This window comes from Sceloporus occidentalis, unplaced genomic scaffold, assembly GCF_023333645.1.
Source record: "Sceloporus occidentalis isolate IW3139 unplaced genomic scaffold, rSceOcc1.0.p SCAF_1, whole genome shotgun sequence".
Classification (NCBI taxonomy): Eukaryota; Metazoa; Chordata; class Lepidosauria; order Squamata; family Phrynosomatidae; genus Sceloporus; species Sceloporus occidentalis.
The window spans coordinates 36220747-36247427 of NW_028316981.1; the positions used below are offsets into that span (position 1 = coordinate 36220747).

Sequence of the window (26681 nt, forward strand, 5' to 3'; positions counted from 1 at the left end):
GTGATTCTACAGACTAACATTTCATCCTTGAATTCATGCTTGGTCATGCTCAGGATGGAGGGCCTTTTGGAATCCCACCTGGACAGAAGGCTGGGATGGAGGCCAGGTCCTGGAAAAGGAGGACCACTTGTGGTCACATAGAGTTGCCATAATTGCCCACTATTACCAGGGACAAGAGAAGTCACCCTATAGTTTAAAAGTTCCCATTTTGTTTTTGTTGTTAATCTCCCTCAAGTCAGTCTTGACTCATGGTGTATGAGAGGTATCCCAAGACCCCCTGCTCTCCACTGCTCTGCTTAGGCCCTGTAGATTCAGACCTGTGACCTCTATTATTGAGCCTATCCATCTGGCATGTAGCCTTCCTTCCTTTCTACTACCTTCTATCTTTCACAGCATTATTGTCTTTTCTAGTGAGTCATCTCTTTGCATGATGTGGCCATAGTAGGACAGCCTGGCTTCTAGGGGGAGTTCAGGCTTGATCTGTTCCACAGGATCCTCAGCACTCTTCTCCAGCACTACAGCTCAAAGGGGTTGATTCCCTTCCTTCTTCTTCACTGCTTTCACAACCATACCTAGAAATGGGAAACTGACAATCTGTGTGTGGGGCATCCATCCAAGAAAACTACTGTATACATAAAGGCTGCAGACAGTCTGGTGTGGACTGTCTGCCACACATGAGGGCTTTCTCTTTGCAGAGGATTTTGGTTGTTATGAGCTTCCAAGGAGCGTGATCACGCAACAAGAGGGAACCCATCCATAATGGGCCCTTGGGATTTTAGGACACCAGATATAGCAGGCCCTCAGTATCTGCTGGGGTTTGGTTCCAGGACCCTCCATGGACAGCAAACTCTATAGAGGCTCCCATGCCATTAAATACAATAGCGTAATAAAATGGTGTCCCTTATATAAAATGGAAAAAAATCATGGTTTGATTTCTGGAACACACACACACACACACATGTTGAATTTTTGCAGGGGATTTCGGTTGCTGTTGTGAGCTTTTGAGCAACGTGATCATGCAACCAGAGGAAAGCCGTCTACAGTGTAAATAAACTACAATTCCTAGGATACCCTAACACTGAGCCAGGGCAGTTAAAGCGGTCTCAGACTGAATGGTTTCTGCAGAGCGTTTTGGTATTCTAGGATTTTAGAACTGTAGATACAGCAGATCCTTGATAATCTGCTGTGGTTTGGTTCCAGGATCCCCAGTGGATACCAAAATCCATGGATGCTCCAGTGGCATTAAATACAATAACATAGTGAAATGGTGTCCCTAATAATGATGATTTTATTTCTTATGATTATATAAAATGGGGAAAATCAAGCTTTGCGTTCTGGAATCTGTAGATATACTTTTTTTGGCTGTTTTTCAACACTTCTAATGTTCCCTGGCCCATTTCTTTGCAATGGGGCAGGCATTTTAAATTGGGACCCGGAAGTGAGTCCTCTGTTCTCTGGCTCTGAGGAGTCCGCCAGGAAGCCTCCAGGGGGCGATAGAGAGCGGCGGTGGGAAGCTAGAGCGTCGCTCGCTGATGACGTAGGCTCAGGTGGACGCTCTGGTCGGAATGTACTCGATGGTTGCTGCAGGTGCTGCTGCCCAGTTTTAGAGAACCAGGTCACCATGGCAGCCATAATGGGCAGAATTACGGAATGTACGCAGCTCCCCACCACAAGCAACCTCCCCTCACAGCATTAGGTCCAAAACACACTGCAGAAATATTCCAGCTTGAGACCACTTTAAGAGTCCTGGCTCAGTGATAGGGAATCCTGGGAATTGTAGTTTATTGTGGCACCAGAGCTCTCTGACAGAGAAGGCTCAATGTCTCCCAAAACTACAGTTCCCAGAATTCCCTAGCACTGAGCCAGAGCAGTTGAAGCAGTCTCAAACTGTATTATTTCTGCAGTGTGTTTTGGTCCTTAGTGTACTCTCCCAGCATTTATCAGTTATTTCATTCAAGGCTGCATCTGCACTGCAGAAATAAACCACTTTGACACTGCTTTAACTGCTGTTGCTGCATGCTGTGGAATCGTGAGATTTGTAGTTTGTTGTGGCAAGAGAGTTGTCTAACAGAGAAGGCTAAATATCTCACAGAACTACAAATCCTAGAATTCCATACCATTGAGCCAGGTTGGCTTGCACTTAGTTGATATGATAGATCCCTGACCTCCGGGTCACAAAATAAATTTAAAAAGGGATTATAGTGGGGGAAGGAATTAAGTCCAACTCTAAGGGGACATATACACTAGAAATAATGCAGTTTGACGCCACTTGAGGTGCCGTAGCTCCATCATACTAAACCTGGGGAAATTAAATAATAATAATCATCATCATCATCATCATAATGAAAGTAACTCCGTTATCTACTATCTCCGGTCACTTTCGGCATGAAACTTGTTTTCTGTGCTCTGCTCTCAGCCAGGTTATGCTGATGGAGAGGTTTGCCAGGACCAGAGCATAAGCAATCCCATTCAAAGCACACATTGAGCCAAATCCTAGTTAGGTCTTGTGTTTGTGTTTGTGCACCTTTAAGTAATCTGTTTACTAATGGCAACCCCATTAATTTCCTAAGGTTTTCTTAGGCAAGGAATATTCAGAGGTGGTTTTACCAGTTCCTTCTGCTAAAATATAGGCAACAGCATTTGGCTGGAACTGCCAGCATAGCATAATTTCATTTCGTTGGCTGTAGAACTGGATCTTTTATAGCTTTCCTTTTCCACTGGCTAAAACCTATCAACTGTAAACTATTTCTGTTAAGAACCAGTGTATCTAGTGGTTTGAGTGCTGGACTATGACTCTGGAGAGCAAGGCCTTGCCCTTGGGCAAGTCACACACTCTCAGCCTCAGGGGAAGGCAGTGGCAAACCCCTCTGAACAAATCTTCCCAATACGTCAGAAATGACTTGAAGGCACAACAAGAGAGGCAGCAAACCCTATGAAATCCAAGGAGTCACCATAAGTCTGGGGGCAACTTGAAGGTGCATAAACCTTGTTGGTTTCCCTACCCTTTTCTCCAAAAAGTGAAAGCAGGAATGGGCAGGGTGGTCATACAGTGGTCCCTATGAGAGATTTTGGACTTCAGCTCCCAGCATCCCAGACTATTGGCCAATGTGGCTGAGGCTTCTGGGTGCTGAAGTCCAAAATCTCTTAAAGGGAGAGTTTGGGGACCACTAGGAAATGTAGAACATGATGATGAATGTAGGAAATTCAAGAAAAACTGTAGGACAGGATACCACATAAACACTTAAAAAAAAAAACACCCACTCATATCAGTGTAAATTCATGCTTAATTTTTCATGGGCTTTTCGGGCTACGTGGCCATGTTCTGGAAGAGTTTATTCTTGACGTTTCGCCTCCATCTGTGGCTGGCGTCTTCAGAGAATGCTGGCATGGAAGAGAGTGGGTTGTTCTCTTGTTGTTAAATTCATGCTTCTTAGTCTTGTTCAAAGATGGAGGACAAATGACAGTACTTGCCCAGAGAGAAACCATACTTGCCCATAGAGAATAATTGGAAAATACCTGCCCATAGCAAGTATTCTCTAATGATTTCTTATGGGCAAGTATGGTTTCCTCTATGGGCAAGGGTTCTCCCGTGATTCCCTATGGGCAAATATTCCCCAAATGTCCCCTGTGGTGGGCAAGTACTGCCATTTGTTTTAGCATGTCCCCTTTCGGGTAGGGATTCCTCCTGGAGAGAAAGGCTGAAAAGGTAGGACATTCATTCCCCTGGAATTAAAGGAGGCTCTCAGTCTCTGGGCTGGAGAGGAAATAAAAGCAAAGCGCGCCCTCCCGCCTCACTCCTCTGGGGCTGGTTGTGCAGGCAACCGCAAAGACGACGAGCCGCGTGAGGGGTTGCTGCAGTTGTGCGTCGGCCGCCGCCTCGTCTTTTTTTTAGCCCGGCCCTGTTCCTTCCTCTGCTGCTGCAGAGACAGAGAGACAGAGAGAGGCGAGGAGGATGGAGGTGCAATTGGCCCCGCTCCGCTCCTGGGACGACTTCGTCCCGGGCCACGACCGCTTCGCCGTCCCGGACTTCAAGGACATCTCCAAGTGGAACAACAGGGTGGTCAGCAACCTCCTCTACTACCAGACCAACTACCTGGTGGTGGCCGCCGCAGTGGTCTCCATCGTCGGGTGGGTCAGCCTCCGCCCCGCAGGATTAGAACCCAGGACCCAGGACCGATTCTCCTCCCTTCCTTCCTTCCTTCTACTCCCCTGGTTCCCTGCCACTGCTGTTCCCCCTCTGCCCCTGTGGCTGCCTAGGCTTATGTAATTGTTTGTCATCATGTAATTGTTTGTAATTGTGTAATTGGATTTGTTCTTTTAGGTTGGAAACAGCTCTGAGCCCCAATGGGGAAGCTGGATGCAAATACAGGATTAGTATTGTTGTTGTTATTATTATTATTATTATGCTTAAAATTCTTATGTTAAAATTAAATATTGGGGGTACAGGCAAGGTACAGATAAATTATTATTATGTTTAAAATTGTTATGTTAAAATTATTATGGGTAAAATTAAAATATTTAGGGGGAGCTAGGGACAGATAAATTATTATTATTATTATTATTATTATTATCACCATGCTTAAATTGTTATGATTAAAAATTAAATATTTGTGGGGGAAAGCTGGATATAAATAAATAATGATAACGCTTAAATTTATGTTAAAATGGTTAAAAAAATTACAGTTAAAATTAAATAGTGGGGGGGGGGAAGCTGGATGCAAATAAATAAATAAATAAATGGTGGTTAAAATTGTTATGTTACAATTGTTAAAATTGTTATGCTTAAATATTTGGGGGAAACTGAATACAAATTGATGATGGTGATGATGATGATATTCCCTGTGGTGGTGGTGGTGATGGTATGCCTTCAAGTCGTTTCCAATTTATGGCAAGGGGTTTCTTGGCAAGTTTACTCGGAGGAGGTTGCCATTGCCGTGAGGCTGAGAGAGTGTGACTTGTTCCCCAGTGGCTTTACATGACTGACAAGGGATTTGAACCCTGTTGTCTGCAATCATAGTCCCAAGCTCAAACCACTGGCTACTACACACCCTTTGCTGTACAGCCAAGTTTCCAGCTTTAGGGGAAGGAATGAGACTTGTGTGAAGGATGACTAATCCACTCCCATTCATTCCTTTGGTTTTACTCCATTCGGGGACTGAGGCCAGGTTTAGCCCTAAGGCAGGAGGAATACATGCCAGCGCCCTGTGGCTTGCGTTCCTCATGCCACAGAAAAGTACAGTCACATGCAAAATCCACAAAACAGCTATACAGTTGGCCCTCCAGATCCACATCCATGGATTCAACCATCCATGGGTTGAAACATAATATATATGGAGAGAGAGAGAGAGATAAATTTCAAAAAGCAAATCTTGATTTTGCCATTTTATACAAGAGACACCATTATATTACCCCTTTGTATATAATGGGACTTGAACATCCACAGGTTTTGGTATCCATGGGGGTCCTGAAACCCAACCCCAGCGGGTGACTAGGGCCAACACAAAATGCAACATTGCAACATCTTATTGCTTGGCCCAATCACTCTTTTGTGGATTTTGGTTGTTAGCATACCTTGCTACAAGGCCAACACAGCTACCCCTGGATATACCATAGAAAAAGTGGTATTTTCAGCCTCTCTTCTTCTGGAGGGGCAGAATGGGGGAGGTAAACAGTCTTTGTCTTCTGCTGTAGGATGGTTTATTGGAGGTGGCAAGCTGCAGTGAGTTTGGGAGGGGAGTTCTGCCCCTTGAATCCTTTTGGGGCCACATGTTTTGCCAGAGGTCCATTGCTGGTTTTGGAAAGTAAGGGTGGTCTGGGAAATCTGGAGGAGTCAAGGGCCACAAAAAAAGGCCTTGAGTGCAACAGTTTGCCCACTGTGAAGTCAAATGCTTTCATGGCCGCCATCCATAGGTTTTTGTGGTTGTTTTCAGGCTGTGAGGCAGTGTTCTAGAAGAGTTTATTCTTGACATTTCGTCAGCAGCTGTGGCTGGTATCTTCAGAGAAAAGATTTGAAGAAGCCAGCCACAGCTGCTGGAGAAACATCAGGAATAAACTCTTCTACAACATGGCCTCACAGTCTGAAACTCCCCCACAAAATCTAAGTTTGCCCACCCTTGCTGTGAACACTTATGTGAGAATAGACCCCATAGTATAGTGTAGTGCTTTCAGTGTTGGACTATGAGTCTGGAGACAAGGGTTTGATTCCCCAGTCGGACATCAAATCCACTGAGTGATCCTGGGCTAGTCACACTTTCTCAGCTTTGAGGGAACACAATGGCAAACACCCCTAAGAAGAAAACTGCTAGAAAACCCCATGATAAGATCACCTGAGAGTTGTCATAAGTTGGAAATTACTTGAAGGCTCACAACAACAACAAAACACCATTGATTGATGGTTTTTCCTTTTCTCATAGACGAAGCCCCGTTAGTCTTTGTGTTTCTCCTTCTGTTCTTGTTGATCTGGGTCTCAAAATTAAAGTGCTAAGGACTGTCAGATTTGTGTTGCTTTAGACAATTGGTTTTTAAAATGGGTTATGGCTTATGGGTTATGGTTGTGGAGAAAGGCCCCATGGTGTAGTGGTTTGAGTGTTGGACCATGATTCTGGAGACCATGGGTCAAATCCCTGCTGAGCCATGAAATCTACTGGGTGACTTTGGGCAAGTCACTCTCTCTCAGTCTCAGAGGATGGCAGTGGCATGATAGGTTCGTGCTACTTTCGCCTTAGGATTACCATAAGTTGAAAATGACTTGGAGGCACACAATAGCAGCATGGGTGTAGAAAGGTAGTTGCAAAAAAGATCTCTGTCTCCTGAGCTGTGTGGTTCATAAATGTTGTGTCCAAAGCTTGTTTAATGACATCACTGGGTTTGCGCCCAAGTAAATGTTTGCCTTACAATGGTTAACTTTAGCCACTTAGACTTAAGTGTATCATCTCCAAATAGACTAAGTATATTGTCGCACATCTTCAGTTTGACTGGTTAAGTACAGCTGCCAGAGAGGTTTTATCAGCTGAATATTCTTCTGCAAAATGGGTTTAACACTCATCTTACATTTGGGACATACATTTTGAGGGGTTAAGGCCTTTTCTTTCCTGAATTTCTTTTTAGGATTCCTTTGTATGACTTGAATATAAGTGGCCTTAAATAAAAGCTACCTCTTTTGCTCATTTAAAATGAGTGTGTCTGTTTCCCCCATTTGCTCATGGGTTAAACTGGCTGTTAAATACACTTTCTGCTTTCCTGTCCAAACACACTGTTTAGTTGAGTGACTGGGGGAGTTGAGGATGAATAATAAACTTTGGGACTAGCCAATGAAGTGTGAAATAATTTTGAACATACTTAAAAATGCACAAACATCCTTTATAAAAAAAAAGTTGTAAGTCAGCCCAAAACTGATAGATCTGATTTTCAAACTCTAGCTGCCATTTCTTTATGCCTCATGTGGCATTTCGTATTTAGAAAGTAGCTCCTTCCTGGCTGAATTCATTCATTTCCTGAATGAAAAGCTTCCCAACTGTGTTTACAATTTTAATTTGGGAAATAATAAAAAACCAATGCCACTTCAGAAGGTTAGTTTTAAAATGTCCCTGATTTGGCATCCTAGTAACTCTTCAAATGACTTCTAATTTTAGGATAAAAAGCATGTCCTCTGCAGCATATTCAAGCAAGATGAAATCTCCATTTTTGTGAAGTTGAATGCTGCTTATGAACATCATTGAGCTGCATGGTTTTTTGTGGTAGAAAAATGGGGTAAGATACAGTACTCAGTTCTCCTTACTTAGAAATGTGTTCAAGAGATTTCAGTGGGATTTCCTTTTTGATTGCAATCCTATAATCAGATATATTAATACTTGTTTTAATTTAAAAGTGATTTTTATTTCTATCAAGATAATGTGAACTTAATCGCATCATAATTTTTACATGACTTGGAGTGGATAAATAGGGATCTGGTATATCCGTTTTGCATTACGGCTTCCTGCTATTATAATTAAGAAGTTTTCCAATCATTTTTGTTGTTGTGTGCCTTCAAGTCATTTCGAACATACGGTTACCCTAACATAGAATTTTATTGGCAAGATTTCTTTGTAGGGGGTTTGTCTTTGCCTTCCAGAATGCAACTTGTCCAGAGTTACCCAGTGGCTGAATGGGGATTTGAACCCTAGTCTCCCAGAGCCTAACCCAACACTCAAATCACTACAAAGTGCTGGCTCTTACCCTACTATTTCTATTATGTGTGTGACTTCTAGGTCCAAAACGCACTGCAGAAATAATCCAGTTTGAGACTGCTTTACCTGCCTTGGCTCAGTGCTAGGGAATACTGGGAAAAGTAGTTTATTGTTACACCAGAGCTCTCTGACAGAGAAGGCTATGTGTCTCACAAAACTACAGTTCCCAGAATTTCCTAGCATTGAGCCAGGGCAGTTAAAGCGGTCTCAAACTGGATTATTTCTGCAATGTGTTTTGGACCACAGTCACTTTTCTACTTATGGCAACTCCAAGAATTTCATAGGTTCACCACTGGCTACATACAAGATTACTTCAACTAGAGTATGCTTATATAATGGGACTTAGATAAGTGGGTGACTGGCAAATAGCATTCATTCATTGGGTCTGTTCTAATGAGAACTGACTTTGGATTTAGCTCTTTATGACAAAATTGTCCAATACCATTTAGAGAGTCACTTTAGCAGCTTATAGTTAAAAGTGCATTCAATACATCAGTTTGGTATTCTTTTGGTATCAAAGAATATTCATTTCAGCCTGATGTTCAAAATATTTTCTTTATGAGGGTAGCTGGGAAGGTTATTAAAAAACTGAAAGTGCTTATTTCAGGTTACTTTCATCCTTACAGGTAGAACAAATAAGCACATTGCATTTTAGCTTGGCGTTGAGTTTAAGACAGGATTAATCAAATTCAACAATACCTTTTGCAAGCCCCTTTGCAACCTGTGTCGGAATGTCATTCAATTTACTCAGAAGGAAAGCTAGACAAGGTAGAATTGGTTCTTGATGCCTCCATCAGATACTGATGAATTGATTTTTTTTTCTGTGGTGGGAGGGGGATTAGCATTACTAAATACCTCCCTAGAAATGGACTTGGTCTGCAGAAAGATAGCACAGTACCACAGAAAGTAATTGTCTGAAAACTGATTGACATGGCAAAATGTTCAGAAGATGGAAGGAGCAACAGATTTAAATTCCCCGACTTCCATTTTGTGTGAATTTGATGACTAACCCTTCTGTTATGACAGTTGTCCCTCCACTATGAAAACAGTTGTAAGGCCTCTACATTTTCTAGCACATGACTGAGCAAAGTGCATTCATGGGTCTCTATTGTGACCTTCTGGCATCTGGCCCACTCCATTTTTTAGAGTCTGTCAGTTCGACTTAGCTCCTGCTGCATCAGGAATACCAAAGCGTCCCTGGATGCTATATATTTTAATTTCTTCCTGTTGGCAGTCTTGGGATATGTTTTTGTTTCTGTTTTGTGTGCCTTTAAGTAGTTTCCGACTAAAGTGAACCTATGGGGGATTTGGGGGCTGAGAGTGTATGGCTTGACCAAGGTCACCCAGTGCATTTCCATGGCTGAGTGGGGAACTGAACCCCTAATATTCAGAGTTGTAGCCCAGTGCTCAGATGATTACACTACTTTGAATAGATTAGTGGCCTGTAGGCTCTGGGAGACTAGGATTCAAATCCTCAATCTGCCATGGAACCCCGCTGGGTAATCTTGGGTAAGTCACATTCTCTCAACCTCAGAGGAAGGCAATGGCAAACTAAGTCTTGGGATGCTTATTACCAATTGTAAATTTTCAGAAACAGTAGAAATCTAAATAATTTTTATGATTTAGCATGATTGGTTTAAACGTTACATTCAAATACATTCAAAACTTCAAATGGAAATTATTTCATTGTAATGAAAATTACTGCAACTGAAAAAAAAACTTGTTTTTAGGACACGTGTCAAATGAGTACTGTATCTGATATATTTTGCATCAGTTTGAATTTCTTTTTGTGAGGCATAACTGTAGCATTCTCAGTTTTGCTCACAAGCTCTCTACACTATGAGTTGAGAAAAACCTAATTCAGTACAACTAGTTGAACGTTTTGTTTCACTAAAGGATGGATGTGGTTCTGTGGGCACAGGAAACTTGCCACATTTTGTCTTGGCTGCTTGTATTTGTGACTCACTGAGAAGCAAGGAGGCAGTGTTCTTAGTATTTCTTTGAGGGCTAGAGGTTGTCAGTGCTTGTTTCCATGGAAAAATAATTTGAAGTTCATATCTTATATTTAGCCCATCTAATATGATGGGCTGCTCAGACAACTATGGATAAATCTATATAGATATATGATAAATGTCGGTTAATACATTTTCCAACCTGGAAGATTTTCCAACCTGGAAGATTTTCCAGAAGAAAAAATGGGGGGAAAATCCTCTCCACATCTGTTTCTTAATGTTTTCACTTACAAAAATGAACTCTGGGAGTGAAGGTGCATGACAAGCAGTAAGAATTACTCAGAAAAGATGGTAGTTGAGATGATAGTCAGGAAAGATGAATGTCATTCCTATTCCTGTACAACCTGAATTACAAGGTCCGGGCTTGGGTAGCAAGAAGAGGGCATTGTTTTTGCACTTTGGATGGCAGCCAGTGGACTTCTGCCAAGTGGACAAGCAAAAGACAAAACATTTTTCATCTTTCTGATGTATCCTAAACAAACGTGCTTAGAAGAATGTTCCTCTGTGATTACTGGAATTTCTTTAGAAGCAAATGTTTGTCTATGGTTAGCTACAAGCTGCACCGCTGAATCTCATGGGAATAGTTTGAAGCTAGGGTCTCAGAGTAATATGGAGAATCTGAATTATGATGATTCTATACTGTACTGGAACTAGTAGTTTTGTTACTCCAGAGCAAATTCACTTTGAATCCCTCTAGCAGTACTGAGATCTAGCAGGAGATGATCAATAGTCTGTTGTGATGTGGGGAATTCAGCTTCCTGTGTTGCAGGCAACCAGCTTTCCTCTTGTCAAGCATAGAAAACTTTGTGCTTCAACTACATTTCCTGTTACATGTCTCTTTACTTTCTCTGCTTTGACATTCTGCTCTCTCCTCCTCAGTGGAAAAAGCCTAAATGTCTCATAAAGAAAACATATGACCTTTCTCGTATCATTTTTCCTTACCCATTAGCAATGTTACCAAATGTAGCAATGGTTTTGCCTTTTGGAAACTGCTCTCTTTTGTTCCCATACTGAATCTCTTGGTAAGATGTGTTGCTACATCCTTTACAACACTGCAAAAACTTGGCCCTTCTCTTCGTCTCTTAGTGAAAGCTGTGGTCCACATCCCAGTCATCTTTCATCTAGACTACTGCGGTTTTTCCTTATAACTTATCTAGCACTCTTGCCCCCTTTGTGATTAGAACAAGATGCCCTTCTTTAGATTTGGCTGCTGACTTCATATCCACACTTGCATCCAGCCTGCTCTCCCTGCATCTCACTTATTACCAAAGTTATGTCCTGATACTTTCAATCCCATGAATTTTGCTTCTCTTCAACTTTCAACCATCCGAGCAGCTCCTGCTTCTTCAGACAACTGTGCCCTTGCCATCCTTTATGCTTAAAACAATATCCCAGAACATTTGTGAGATGCTACCTGTTACTTTGGATCTCACCTTTTCCATGAACTCTAGCACATACAGTGTGCCCTTCTTTTACGCGGGGGATCCGTTCCGGAACAAACACAATTGCATAAGAGAAATACAGTGGTACCCCGGGATACGAATGCACCGCGTTACGAAATTTCCGGGGTACGAAAAACTTAGATTTAAAAAAACTGTTCCGGGTTACGAAGGATTTTTCGGCTTACGAAGATTTTTTCGGCGCGTTTCGGCGCGAAATTCAAAAGCCGCCGCTAGCCGCTAGCGGCTTTCCAGCGGCTTTTCGGGTTGCGAAATGTATCGGGTTACAAACGGCGCCGCGGAACGAATTAAATTCGTAACCCGAGGGAGCACTGTAATGTGTATGCTTGAGCCCCATTACAAGTAATGGGCTCATGCTTGCGGCGGCATGGGGCGGTGGTGGCATGCGTGCGCCGTTGTTTCTTCCGGTGCACGCCGCTGCTCCTTCCTGTGCTGCTTTCAGCATATGCTGAAAGCAGCGTATAATGCGCCCACGTATGACACAGGTGCATTGTACTAGAGAGTAGGACCCAGAGTGATGGATTCAAAGTACAGGAAAAGAGATTCTACCTCAACATTAGGAAGAACTTCCTGACAGTAAGAACTGTTCAATCATGGAACACATTCCCTATGAGAGTGCTGGAGTCTGCTTCTTTGGAAGTTTCTAAACAGAGGTTGGCTGTTAGGGGTGCTTTGATTGTGTCTTCCTGCCTGCCAGGGTTTTTCATTGGATAGCCCTTGGGGTCCCTTCCAGCTCTGTGAATCTGTGGTTCTATATTGCAGAGATAGCAGACTAGCTATGGGAACAGAGGCCTGGTGGCTTCCTCCATCATCAGAGCACAGTACCTTTATCTGAGAAGCAAAACCTTTCTGGGAACTCAGCAAGCTAGATAAGAAGACTTGCAAACCTAGTTTCAGTTTCTGACATAACATGTGCTAACTGTAACCCTCAGGTTGTGTACAATTGGATAGTCTGTACCCTGTTTATCCCTCCTTTGTATACATAGAATCATAGAATCGTAGAGTTGGAAGAGGCCACAAGGGCCATCCAGTCCAACTGCCATGCAGGAACTCTCAATATACCTGCCCTTTTGATTTATTATCTTCACTTGTTTTCATTTGATTTGCTATTCTTTTGCAGTATTATTGATTGCTTTTTATTGAACTTATTGCTGATGTTAAATTATTTGTTGAGTCAGTATTTCTACATAAACTTTAAAATGTAATAATTCTAGATTGCATTTAACTTTTTGAAAAGTGCAGGTTCTGTAGAAAAAGATAGTGTGAGCCTGGATTTGAGGTTTAAGAGTGCTTGAAACTACAGTTTTCCAGATCAAGCACCATTTCTTACTCTTTATCTTCAAAGCACTCCATAGCCTTGCTCCCCTTCCTATATCCTCATTTTAGATATAATGATGTGTTACACACCGCCCAAAATGGGCGGTCTGCCTGCGCCTTCATTTGCTGCGTGGAGGAGCCTCAGCGGCCAAACCGCGAGGCTCCTCTGCGCTGCAAAAAAGAAGCCCCCAAATGGCGCTTCTTGTTGTGGTGTGCTAATGATGCCGCAAGGCGCCAATGGCACACTCGCGACATCATTAGCGCTGCATTATGTGTGGATGCTAGGCATCCACGACATCAAGATGGCAGCGCCCGTGTAGGACGGGCGCCACCATTTTGTACATCTCCAGGATGTACTAGGGTTATGGGCATGCGTAAAGCACGCCCTTACCTAACCCTAGTACGTCCTGGGGATGTACTTTACGCCCATGTGGAATGGGCCAATATGTCCCTATCCTTGACCTCTAAGGCACCCTGACATGTTGCTGATAATGCTGATGTCATTCCAATAATGGTCCACATTATGTGGCTTTTTATTAAAGCTGTTGTAGCCTAATCTTTAGGTTGTCTTCTGTCTCCCCAGAGGTTGTGCCTTTTCTTATTTTTGCCCACAGCTGCCCTGCCCTGCCCCCTCCCCCAAATTACCTTGGCCTCTGTTTTTGTGCTTCAGTGGCTGTCTGCATGAACATCCCACTGGGCCACCCAATGCATCTGACGCTGGCATAAGTTGCTCACTTCTGAGGCCAGAACAAGGCGGCCAGTGACAATCACATGTTGGGCACCACATTCTGACCTCAGGATGGGGGTCCAGCAGGACGCCTGTGCAGACTGCCACCATGGTGCAGAAACAGAGGGCTCCAGATTTTCCCATTTATTTAATAATAATAGCAATAGCATTTACATTTCTATACCGCTTAATAGTGAACTCAACACTCTCTAAGAGGTTTCTACTGTGTAAGCCAATTGCCCCCACTTGGCAACTAGAGCAGACAAAATTAACATGAGACTTTGTATAGAAGGATGGCTGTGGTGATGCTAAATATAGTAATGGCAATGAGAATTGAGCTGCAGGATTAGAATGTATTACAGATTAATTTAAAAGGAAGGAGCAATGTTGATGTGAATGCCCCATGGCTACCACGATTACTAAACATTATGCAATATTTACAAAATTGACTGTGCAGAATGAAGCAAGTATATTGACCATAGTAAATATTAATAATAGTATAATGCAGGCATGAGCAAGAAAGTGTGTATTGCCCTAGTGTTGCATTATAGAAAAATACTGTACATGGTAGCCTTATTTTTCTGCTGATCTTAAAAGGGCCATCAATCCCTGTTTTACTGGTTCTGCATTAATTCACAATTAGCTTAAGATTCCTGAAGGCTACATGTATTATATTTATCTAAATGGGTAAACAGAAGGTTCGTCTGTGATAGAAATTTAGCTTATTCATTCACAGGGAGGTATGATTTGTGATATCATTCCGGCAGCATCAATTGCAAGCCACCCAAAAGGGAAATTATCTGCTGTTCAAGTTTTCAAAGAAGAAACCATATTATTCTACCACATTCCCTTTTTTCTCTTCTTTGCTTCCTCCTTTTTATCTGCTGTTTAATTAATGTAGTTCATCATACAGTATTGCCCTATTAACATAACATAGATACTTAAAACTGCAGCTGAAAACTAAATAGTGCACAGTATTATTTATAATTTATAACTGAAAGGAGGTCAGTGAACATTAAAACATATGCAGAAGCAAGTGCCTTTGCATCTGTAAAACATTCTGTAGTTCAATATGGATCTTGGAAGCACCATCTCTCTTACAAATTCCATCTTGCTAATTAAAACCATGCTTTACAGTACCTGTCAGTCAATCATAAAATCCTTGAATTTACATGAACCTTTGCTCATAATAGGCATCTGCAAGAAGCTGAGCGATCCCTTTAGTTTTAGTTTGAGAGAGGCAGGTGGACGGCATTAACCTTCACATCATGACATGTCGGAAGTCTAATGTTCTTGCTTGCATGCTTGGCTCCTTCGCTCCAGTCTCGCTTCACATTTTCTTTACTAGCCTGAACTGGTGCCCTCTCGAGCCAACTGTTGGTAATACCCTGTACTGTTTTTTAATTTCTTTTGTCCAAGCATTGCTTAACTAAGGTTGCATCTTCACTGCAGAAATAATCCAGTTTGACACCACTTGACACCACTTTAACTGGCATGACTCATTGTTGTGGAATTCTGGGCATTGTGGTTTTGTGAGGCATTTAGCCTTTTCTGTTAGAGAGGGCTGGTGCCACAACAAACTACAAATCCCAGAATTCCATAGCAGTGGTGACACACTGGATTGTTTCTGCAGCACAGATGCAGCCTAAGTATACTTCCTGAGTATCTGTCTAAAAAAAGAGCTGGCATGATGTATTTGTATGAGTATTGGACTGTGACTCTGGAGGCTAGGGTTTGTATCCTGGTTTGGCCATGGAAGCCCACTGGGTGACCTTGGGCACATCACACTCTCTCAGCCTCAGAGGATAGCAAAGGCAAACCACCTCTGAACAAATCTTTCCAAGAAAAACCCTGTGATAGGTTCACCTTAGGTTTTCTAGAAGTTGGAAATGATTTGAAGGCACACAACAACATCAACAACCTGTCTGCAAAGAAACAATTATTCAGACTCACTATAGCCTGTCAAAACCTGATCAAACCCTCTCTGACAGAGAAGACTAAATATCTCACAAAACTACAGTTCCCAGAACTCCATAGCATTGATAATTTGGAAAAACTGCTGGTGCCTGGCCATTTCTTTGAAGGCCTCTTCATCATTTGGAAAACAACCTGGCTTCCCTCTTGATCTTAGAACTACATGATCTGTTTTCCTGCCACTTTCCTGACTATTCAGACTTTTAGCTTTTAAGAGCATAACTAATCTTAGCAACAGTTACTTTGCTTTCTCTTCCTGCTTGGTTTATATAAGTACGGTATTTCATGCTCATTCTTCAGACTACTGCCAACATGTTTCACTGTGAAAACAAGTTTTCCACAGTACAGGTTGAATCTCCCTTATCCAAAATGCTTGGAACAAGAAGTGTTTGGGATTTCAGATTTTTTTTAGATTTTTGAATATTTGCATATGCATAATGAGATATCTTGGAGATGGAACCCAAATCTAAACATGAAATTTATGTTTTGTATGCACCTTATACACATATTCTGAAGGTAATTTTGTGCACAATAATTTTAATAATTTTGTGCATGAAATGAGGTTTGTGTAGACTCAACCATTGGAAAGCAAAAGTGTCTCTCAGTCATCCATGTGAACAGTTTTCGATTTTGGAGTATTTTGGATTTTGGAATACAGTATCAGATAAGGGGAACCCAACCTTTTTTCTTTTTTGTTTTTAACTTTTCATTGCTGCAGAAAGTTGCAGAGTGAATTTTTTATCAGAAGACTAGTAAACTAGTCTCTTGGCTTGTTCCCATGAAGGAGCACACAGGTTGCCTGCCTGCAGATGATTTTTGTCCTCTTGGTTTCACTTGCCTTGTTCTTTGTGCAGTATTTCCTAATAGGCACTCAGTCAGCAGTCTGTTTATATTAACTGCTTTACACTTCTGTGTTATCCCTGCCCTTGCTATGTCACTTAGTCTTGGTTATTAAAAACGAATCATCCCCTTCCCAAGTTTTTGTTTTCATAGGTTGTCCAGGTAACATTGTCAACCTCAGACTACTACCACTCTACTAGCAGCCTGCACATATAGTAGTGGTGTCTGTTGCATTCAATAAATCTCTCTTAACAAGAGCTATATTTAGAGCATATCCTATAACTAACCTCGCTGCTAAGACCACCTGTGATATCTAATGACTCTAATTTGGAAGACTTCAGAGCACACATCAGATATGATGGATTACTAGTCTTAACACCTTAGTCGAGATGGTATCAATATTGACCACCTGCTGTTTGAGGTGGAACATCTTAGAACATTACCTTCAGCTTGTTTGAAGCTTTTTCAGAAACTAGCATACATATACCTTTCTTGGCCATCTCTCGGTTCTGACAGTATTTCTGAGAAGTGAAATCCAGAGGTTTATTGATTCACTGATTATGTAAAATTAGTTTGCAATCAAAGGAGTATTTTTTGTGGTTACCTTTTACATTCATTTGAGGGTTTGAGAGAATTAGGCTGCAATCCAGGATTTAACTGAGATCCAGCATGGTGTAGTGGTTTGATTGTTGGACTACAACTCTTGAGGCCAGTGTTCGAGTCTCCATTTGGCCATGGTCTTGGGCAAGTCACAAATGCTCAGCCTGAGAGGATGACAAAGGCAAACCCCTTCTGACAAGAAAATCCCATGATAGTGTTGTCTTAGAGGTGCCATAAGTCAGAAATGACTTGAAGGTACATAAAAATGATCAGGATTTAGCTAGATAATAGTTGGGACTTCTTAAGGAATAAACATGCATAGAATTACACTTTTAAAACAGATTAAGAAGTGTTGGTTTGTGTTTTTTGGTGTGGTTTTTTCAGGCTATGTGGCCATATTCTAGAAGATTAAGAAGTCATACATGTGCACATTGAATGATGGTTCAGAGCTGCAGTGTACAGTCATGCTTGTCATATTTTGTGCCTGAAATTTTTGTCCATGTAATCTGTCTCAGAGTAATTGCAGAAGCTGGACCCAAAAATAGTTCAGGATAGATGCAGAAAGATTTCAGTTCTTTCAGTCCCTACCCCCATCCCAAACAATCATATGAAGTAAGATTTGCAGGATAACAAAGGGAAACTTAAATTCTTTTAACCAGGCCAAGGCTTACTTAGAATCCACCACAGCACCAGCAAGGCTTCAAGGAGCTATAAGTTTCAGGCAGGAGCTTCTCCTTGCTTAGCTTGTACTCTTCAGACTTTGTGAAGATGGCAGAGTCTTGACTGGGTTTGAGACTTGAGGCCAGGCATTCATGTTATCTTTACAGCTCCACAGTTTAAGAACTAATATCAGTTTCTCTGTATATAGGCGCACGCACGCGCGCACACACACACATATATATTTGCACGTGGGCCTTCAAGCTCCCTGTCGACTTATGTTGACTCCATGAATTTCATAGGGTTTTCTTAGGCAAGGAATACTCAGAGGTGATTTTGCCAGTTTCTTCCTTTGACGTGTAGCCTACAGCACCTGATATTCATTGGCAGTCTCCCATCCACACAGTAGCCTGGGCTAACTCTCCTTAGCTTCCAAGATCAGACAGGATCTATATTTCGGAGGAAGGAACCAGCCTTCTTTTTTTGAGGAACCATCCCTGTGTATTTCTTGCCTAAGAAAACTTCATGAAATTTATGGTGTCACCATAAGCTGATAGGTGAGTTGAAGGCACAGACACATCTGTTTCTCATCTGTGCATACAAATGCTCTTCCTTTGTTGCTTAAATTCACTGCAACTGTGTCATCAGAAAAGGCTTTTTTACATCGTCATCTTGTTCCTGTGACCATGATAAACAAATTTAACTTTTAAAATCTTCCTAGTAATCTCTTGCACTGTAGTTAAGTTCCAATTGCAGTCAAAATGCATTGCAGCTTGATAGAAAACTTGTTAGGCTGTAATTTCTGAATCATTTATTCTGGTTGTTCTCTATGATTCCAGTGAAGTATATATATCTAAGCTGCAGCGATACTGATTTTTAAATGCCTTGTGGATTATATCCATTATATGAGTAGTTGCTCAACAGTCTCTGAGAGAGCAGGAGTTAATTGTATGGGGGGGGGGGGGAACTAATGCTTCAGCAAAAAACAAAAATGTCTTGATGCCTGCATTACTTTAGCAATGGAGGCAGATCAGCAAAAAGAAATTATTTTAGTAGATTGATGAAACATTTGAGTGACCCTGGCAAATTCTAGTAGTGCTAGATAACTATTAGATGCTGTTTCTTTAACACTTTTGCCATATAATCCTGAGAAGGTAAATTGTTGACTTAGCAACCTCATGAATGAGAAACCGTCAAGTCTCCCATCAGCAGCCCTGCTCACTTCTTGCAGACTCAGGGCCTTGGCTTCCTTGATTGAGTCTTATCCATCTGGAATGTGGTCTTCCTCGTTTCCTGCTGCCTTCTACCTTACCGAAGGATTGTTGTCGTTTCTAGTGACTTGTGCCTTCTCAGTATGACAATCTCAGTTTAGTCATCTTGGTGTCTAGGAAGAGTTCAGACTTGATATACTCAATTTATTTGTCCTTTTAGCAGTCCACAGTAATAAATAACAAATAAACTTCATTCTTATACCCCGCCTTTCTGCTGCAGCAATCAAGGTGACTTACATGACTAGAATATATTGGAATAATACATGATTTCAAAAAATAAACTGACCCTCCCTTTAAAACATGATTAAAAACAATACAGTTTAAAAATTCAACCTGTTAAAATGACAGCAATTTTCTAGTAGAGGCAGTGGTTACATAAAGTAGTGAAAGTACAGAAATTAGATTGAACTATTCTGGGAAGGCCTGCCAGAAGAGATCTGTCTTGACAGCTTTTTTGAAGCTATCTAGGTTGGTTATTTGACGGATCTGCTCTGGCAAGGGGGTCCATAGTCTGGGACGGCAGTGGAGAATATCCTCTGGAAGGTTGCTGTTAGTCTGGTTTTATGGGTTGTAATAAATTCCTCCCAGAGGACCTGAGGGTGCAGGGCGGATTGTACGGAAGTAGGCGATCCCTTATATAGGTTGGACCCAAGCCATGTAGGGCTTTAAAGGTAATCACCAACACCTTGTATTGCGCCTGGAAGCCAATAGGCAGCCAGAGAAGAAATTTCAGAATATGTGTAATATGATCACTTCTAGTTTTACCAGTGATCAGCCTGGCTGCCATGTTTTCTACTAACTGTAGTTCCTGGATTAGGTACAAGGGTAGCCCTATGTAGAGTGCATTGCAGAAATTGAGTTGTGAGGTTACCAGTGCATGCATTACAGTTTCTAGGTCCCTTACTTCCAGGAAAGGGTGCAGCTGGTGTATCAGCCAGAGCTGATAACAGGCGCTCCTGTCTGTGTCATGGCCAGCCACGAGGAGGACTTTTAGGACGAGGAGGAGGACTCGGCTCCTCAGGTACAGGAGGAACCTGAGGAGAAAGAATTACGTGCTGCATGTATTGCCTCTTTATAGGAACAAAGAAACTTCCTATGCTGAATCCTGTCAGATAAGAGTCGAGATTTTCGCCAAGCACATTCTAGTCGTTGTCCAACCCACTTCATCTTCCTAAGTTCTTCCATATACCATGGTTGGTGATTTGAAGCGGGTTGGAAAGGACGCTTGGGAGCTCCTCTGGCTCCTCTTTTGTAGCTGCTGGGAAGGGCAGTTGGTACTGGGCCTGCCTCTGAAGGCCCCTTCTCTGGCTCCTCAGTATCCATTTCTCCAGCACAACATCTAAAGGACCAGAGTTTGGGAACCATTGATAGGGTTTTCCTCTTTTCCTGCTTCCTTTTCCTTACCAAACATTATTGTCCTTTCTAGTGAGTCCTGTGTTCTCATGATGTATGACAGCCTCAATTTAGTCAACTTGGCTCCGAGGGAGAGTTCAGACTTCATTTTCTCTAGCACCCATCTGTTTGTCTTTTTTGTATTCTGTGGTATTCATAGAACTCTTCTCCAGCACCATATTTCAAATGAGTTGATTTTCTTCATATTGTACGTCATAGGCAGGTTTACTCTTTATATTTGTTTTTATGTACAGCACTGTGTAAATCTACAGCACTATATAAATAAAGAATAATAAGAATAAGAATAATGATGATAAATATTAGTTCAAAACAGAGTGACTTTCTCCCTGGAGTTACTATTCAGCTTTTCCAGGCAGAACATTCAGAAATTTTCGATCTAAATATAGCTTGGGGCTGACCAGAAGTGACTCAGAGACTGGAAATAACAAGCAGATCTGGCCTGTTCTTAGTATGCCGCAGTGGAGTTTGTATGAGCAGCAGGAGCAGGTGGGCAGCTGACTTGAAGCTGCTTCTCTAAAGGAAAGATTGATTTTATTTTATTTTATTTTGCTTTTTAATCAAGTTATCAGTTTATTTAATGATGGTAACAATTAGAAGAGTTCTTTGTGTACTGAGAACAGTAAATTTGGGTATATGTGTATGTATGTGGCTTCAAGTCCCCTGCTGACTTATGGTGACCTCATGAATTTTGTAGGATTTTTTTAGGCAAGGAGTACTCTGAGGTGGTTTTGTCAATTCCTTATTCTGAAATATAGCCCACAACACCTGGTATTCATTGGTGGTCTGCCATCCAGGTTTGTGTAATACTAAGAAATTTATATAAAACTTGCCTTTTGCAAGGGAGCATAAAGATCTATTCACAAGTCACATAGTTAGAGCAGGGATGAATTATTTCCCAAGTCTTAGCTGATTCAAGAATTTAGATTCAAGCAAATTCACAGCGTTGGTATATATGTATGGATGACATAACATGACCCTAACTTTTTTATGCTCACCTTTCTGTTGCCCTGTGTACCTTAGTATTTGTCATATGACATATGTTGTGCTTGTGGTAAGCATATGAGAGAGGCTAGTGTCCCACTATTGTTACCTGCACTGAAGAAAGTTGGCCAGACTAATGTATCCAACATTTTGGGGCTATATAGCCCTTAAACACAGCAGTGCCTTTTCATTGGTCCAGTTATTCCTCCCTTCTTTTCCCCTGCCATCTTGTTTGTCTTACTCCCCAGCATTTATGGTGCTGAGTTTTGCTTCTGTTGAGCCAGCTGTTAAGAATGAAAGCTTTTGCTATTTGCATGACTCCATCCAGCACATTTTGGTATGGTCAGAAACTAGATTATTATTATTATTATTATTATTATTATCATCATTATCATTATTAACCTTTATTTATAAAGCGCTGTAAATTTACACAGCGCTGTACATACAATCTTTTTAATTAGACGGTTCCCTGCCCTCAGGCTTACAATCTAAAAAGATGCAGCAGTATCCTAAAGCTCAGCCACTCTCACCTTTTTAAGTGGCTCCAGATAGGATAACATATGAACCATGGGGAAGATATATTCCAAACTTTTACATGTTGGGATGTTGTTGTTGTGTGTCTTCAAGTCATTTTCAACTTATGGCAACCCTATCATGTGGTTTTCTTGGCAAGAATTGCTCAGAGGATTGTTCTGAGGCTGAGAACATGTGACTTGCCCAAAGTCACCCAGTGAAACCCTGGCCTCCACAGTCATAGTCTTAACACTCAAACCACTACACCATGCTGGAATACTGCAGTAGTGTTTGATTAAGACAAGTAAATACACTTGGATAGATACAGGAGGTTACAGAGTTCATATGCTGTTACTGATGTATTTTTAAGCCACTCATTGCATATAAAAGCTTGCAAAACCCAGTTTGAGATCTTTTTACAAAAGGAAAGAGCTTTTAAATGTGGCTAAATAAATCAGTGTCACAAAGCCAGCATGGTGTAGTGGTCAGGGTATTAGACTTGGACTCTGGAGATAGGAGATCAAATCTCCACTTGGCCATTGAAACCCACTGAGTGACCTTGTACAAGTCAGAGTCTCTCAGCCTCAGAGGAGGGCATGGCAAACCACCTCTGAATAAATCTTACCAAGGAAACTGCATGATAGATATGCCTAGGTCACCTTAGGTTGGAAATGACATGAAAGCATCCAACAACAATGGATCAGTGTATTGAACTGGAGATTTGATTTGACTGCTTTGCCATTTTAAATTGTTATGTGCCTTTAAATCAGCTTTGACTTAGAGAGACCCTATCATGAAGTTTTCTTAGAATGATTTATTCTAATGAAATTTGCCATCGCCCTCCTTTGAAGCTGAGGTCACCCAGTGGCTTTCCATGACTGAGTGGAGATTTGAACTCTTAGTCCAGCACTCAAACCACTACAACCAGGGTGGCTTACCATGTTAAATGTTCAAGACAAATCAAAATTTACTTTCACCAGGCCAATAGCCACTGAAATTTATACAAGTATATAGTATAAACCAACAGAGAAAATCAATATAAATACATATTAGCACTGATACTAAAGCAATTATATAATGTTAAAGGTTGTTTGTATCTTGTGTCTCTGCAGATTTCTGAATCCACTGAGCATGGTTCTTGGGGCTGCTGTGGTAATCCTGGTGTTCCTGACATTTGTGTGGGCATCTCACAACAAAGACTTCATTCACAAGTTTAAGAAGCACTATCCTTTTGCTTTTGTCATCGCTATTATGCTGTTGAGCTACTTCTTGATATCCTTTTTCGGAGGAGTGATGGTGTTCATGTTTGGAATCACATTTCCTCTATTCTGTGAGTTCTTCTTGTAGGCCACATACTTTTAAAATGGTTTTCATTTGCATAACATTAAATGTTTAAGCTTCTCGTTAATCACAGTCACATTAAGAAACCAGTAGATGGTTTCTTATTGTAACTATGGCTTGAGGGTTGTCTTTTGTGGTCAGGAAGCAGCCTGTCAGTCATTTCCTGTAGTCTACTGTTGCATTTCGCAGTAGCTTCTACTATTTTCCTAAATTTATGGCTCCCCTGTGCCATTTGAGTTAGCCAGAGTTGTGTTATTTTGGCTAATCTTGAAAGTTTTAGATTGCAGTGATGGTGATGTCTACTTCCATGGAGTGGCATTTGAAGCTTGAGGGCATTTCATTGCTGGGTAGTGAAAATTTTAGTCCCAGACAGGGTCTTTTTCCAAACAGTAACTGCCTAAACTTCCTGTTTGAAATTAAGTCCAGTCTGCACCTGGGTACGTCAGAGAAGTTACTACCCCTGCCCCCCCCCCCCCCCAATGTAGCAAAAATAGCAAGTGCCACCCCATGCAAAAGCTTTCAGAGGTGCTGTTGACCACCTTTGAGCTAAAATCAGAATATTGTAACCCCCAAAACCCTGGATAAAGGAGACAACCTGTATTTAAAAGGTGAATTGCTGCACCTTTAGGCTTCCAGGACAGCCAGTTTACTCTATTTTTGTCCAGAAAAAGAGCAGGCCAGGGAGTCTGGAGGATTGAAGGCCACATAAAGGACCTTGGGATTTGTCCACTGCTTCCTTAAAGTGTGTGTGTGTGTGTGTGTGTGTAACCTTTCTATGCTTTTATTTTCCTTCAAAACAAAACAGCTGTCACAGCTGTATATCAAACAGAAACCATCTATTAATATGATTTTCTTTTTGGCAGTGATGTTTGTTCATGCTTCCTTGAGGCTTCGGAACATAAAGAACAAAGTAGAGAACAAGATGGAAAGCATTGGCTTAAAGAAGACTCCTATGGGCATTATCCTAGACCTTCTTGAACAGCAAGAAGAAGGTTTCACCAAACTGGCTGATTACCTATCTAAAGCAAAAGAATAAAATATGCATGCTGCCCATTGTTCTTAGTCTGAGGAAGTGTTTGATCATATCCAACATCATTTTTCAGTCTGTGGATGTAATGGTACTCAGACTGCAAAGCTGACATATGGCAAAATAAAAATATCTCAAATGCTTCCAGCCTCCTCTGAACAAGGTGGATAGGAGGTAATAAGGTGTAACATGCAAAGGTATTTGATACACGAATGCATTTGTTAGTTCACAGCACCCACTATTTTTCCAGGGCAGGGAATGACGTGAAATGCCTTCTCCAAAACTATTTATCTATATATTGGTATGCTTTTGGAAGCCTGTATTTTATGGCAGCACTCCAAATGCAAAGAATTAGTCTTTTTATCTTCCATATAACCAAGATGATATTGTACAGATCCAAAATTAATATGGACTAGCTAAAGAAGATCTGTTGGAGCAGTGGCAGCTTTTGGTTCCCATGTTGGTCAGGTGCTAAATCTACTTTGGGGTTTAGACGGAGCTTTAAAGGCATTAGCCAGGGTGCTGAACCATATCCCCCAAATTGGTTCAGTACCTTGCATAGCTCCTTTAAAGTTCAGAGTAAAATCCAGAGCAGATGTAGCATCCCATTGATAGCACACCTTTCAGCTGCACCTTAATTAATCTCTTGAGTGATCTGTATTTCCAAGTAGAGAACTCCTGTTTAGTCACAAAACATGTACATTTTATTGTGATAAATATGGATTGTCCCACTGTTTACCAACTGAAACCTTTTTTTCTCTGCACAAAAATTTCATGTGTGCATAGATAATATCTAACAAATTGACATTCCTTTAGTAAACCTATGGAGTGACAGTATCTAGGGGTTCAGGTTGCATTACAAGATTAACATGATTTTCTGTGCATGCCACATTCAACTGTTATACATGCTTTAATATATATATGTATATATATAATAGAGTTATGTAAGTATTTAACTTTTCAAAGCTTGAGATCTACAATTAAATAGAAATATGGGTCGTAAACAGTCTTTGTTTAGTCAGCATTGATATATACATTTTAAAGAAAAATTAACTGGAGAGTAGAACCTCATTTTTTAATGTCATCTCATATTAGCATTTGGGATGGGGCTATCCAGACATTCTTCTCCTGTAACAAAGTGGAAGAAACAGTCTAGACAACCTCACATATATTTTAAGCACCTCCCATATGCTTCTAGAATATAATTTCAGTGTGAATTAAATTTCATGTGTGAAAAATATTAAAGTCCACACTGAATATCATACTCCTATTTTTTCCTTTTGTTGGGTTTTTTTTAACATAGATTTATATTGTTACAGTGGCAGAAAACATGTGGCCTTCCAGAAGTTTTTGGACTGTATCTCCCATCAGTTCTAGCCAGTAGGATTGATAAGAGTTGCAGTTCAACATTATTTGGAAAGTCACATGTTCCCATCCTTCTCTTATTTATGCAGCAAATATCCTCAGATCTCTCCTCACAACCCCTTGGCTTTCCCTTTTTGAACTGAGAGTTGTAACATCTCATTCCATATTATACTGTTAAAAGATCAGTATTTTATTAGGATTATGTCTCTACTTGAGTATTCCAGGATTAAAGATGAATAAACTGGTTTTGATTTGTATGTTGCCTTACTTTAATTGTGTTTAAATAGTTTCTCTAATGTTTAGTTTAGTCCCTAGCTAAGTATGAAATGTTAGATACAGAAAGTATTTATACATGATGATTTCTTGGTGAGAGTACTTAATGACTGTGACAAGTGAAAAACACACATTTTGTTACAATTTGGCCAACATATGTTTATCCATATAAGAAGGCAGCAACACTCCAAGATAGAGGAGGATGCTACCACGATTCCCCGTGCCCCTACTGTGCCAGCCAGCCCTACAAAGAAAGATCTATTTCCTGAAATATCCAGTACTGAAGTAGGGCCAGTCTTTAACATGGCAGGTGTTCTGCCGTCTCATCTTCCTTCTTTCCAGTGTGGGGCTGACTTTGGCAAGAGGAAAATTGAGCACCAAACCCCCCTCTGTGTTGGGACATGTGATGCTACTGGGTCCTCTTTCTGGGGCTCGACAAGGAGACGTCACTTCTGCCAGGTCATTCACTTTAATAGTGTACTATGGAAGACTTGTGATGTGAAGGTAATACAGTGTGCCCGCGTCATATGTGGGCGCAGTATACACAGCTTTCAACATACGCTGAAAGCCACCACAGAAGAAACGGTGCCACATGCCGGAAATACTAATGGCGCATGTGCCGGCACACTGCAGCAGGCATGAGCCCCATTGCTTTAAATGGGGCTCAAGCATACTCAGAATTTCC

The 26681-nt window shown here is 41.2% G+C and overlaps 1 protein-coding gene across 1 annotated transcript; it reads left to right on the top strand.

The window, feature by feature from the left end:
* The first annotated feature begins 3889 nt into the window (after positions 1 to 3889).
* LOC149321311 (PRA1 family protein 3-like) lies at positions 3890 to 25980 on the top strand. Its single transcript, XM_089519352.1, has 3 exons — positions 3890 to 4128; positions 23103 to 23320; positions 24195 to 25980. The coding sequence occupies exons 1-3, from the start codon at positions 3953 to 3955 to the stop codon at positions 24365 to 24367; spliced, it is 567 nt and encodes a 188-aa protein (XP_089375478.1). The 5' UTR covers positions 3890 to 3952; the 3' UTR covers positions 24368 to 25980.
* Positions 25981 to 26681: the final 701 nt, after the last annotated feature.

What these genes read in the sequence shown, in the direction of transcription:
- LOC149321311 (XM_089519352.1), top strand. Translation starts at nt 3,953, where the DNA reads ATGGAGGTGCAATTGGCCCCGCTCCGCTCCTGGGACGACTTCGTCCCG. An exon ending in GCAGTGGTCTCCATCGTCGG is followed by an intron (nt 4,129 to 23,102) that starts GTGGGTCAGCCT and finishes GTGTCTCTGCAG; the next exon opens with ATTTCTGAATCCACTGAGCA. An exon ending in AATCACATTTCCTCTATTCT is followed by an intron (nt 23,321 to 24,194) that starts GTGAGTTCTTCT and finishes TCTTTTTGGCAG; the next exon opens with TGATGTTTGTTCATGCTTCC.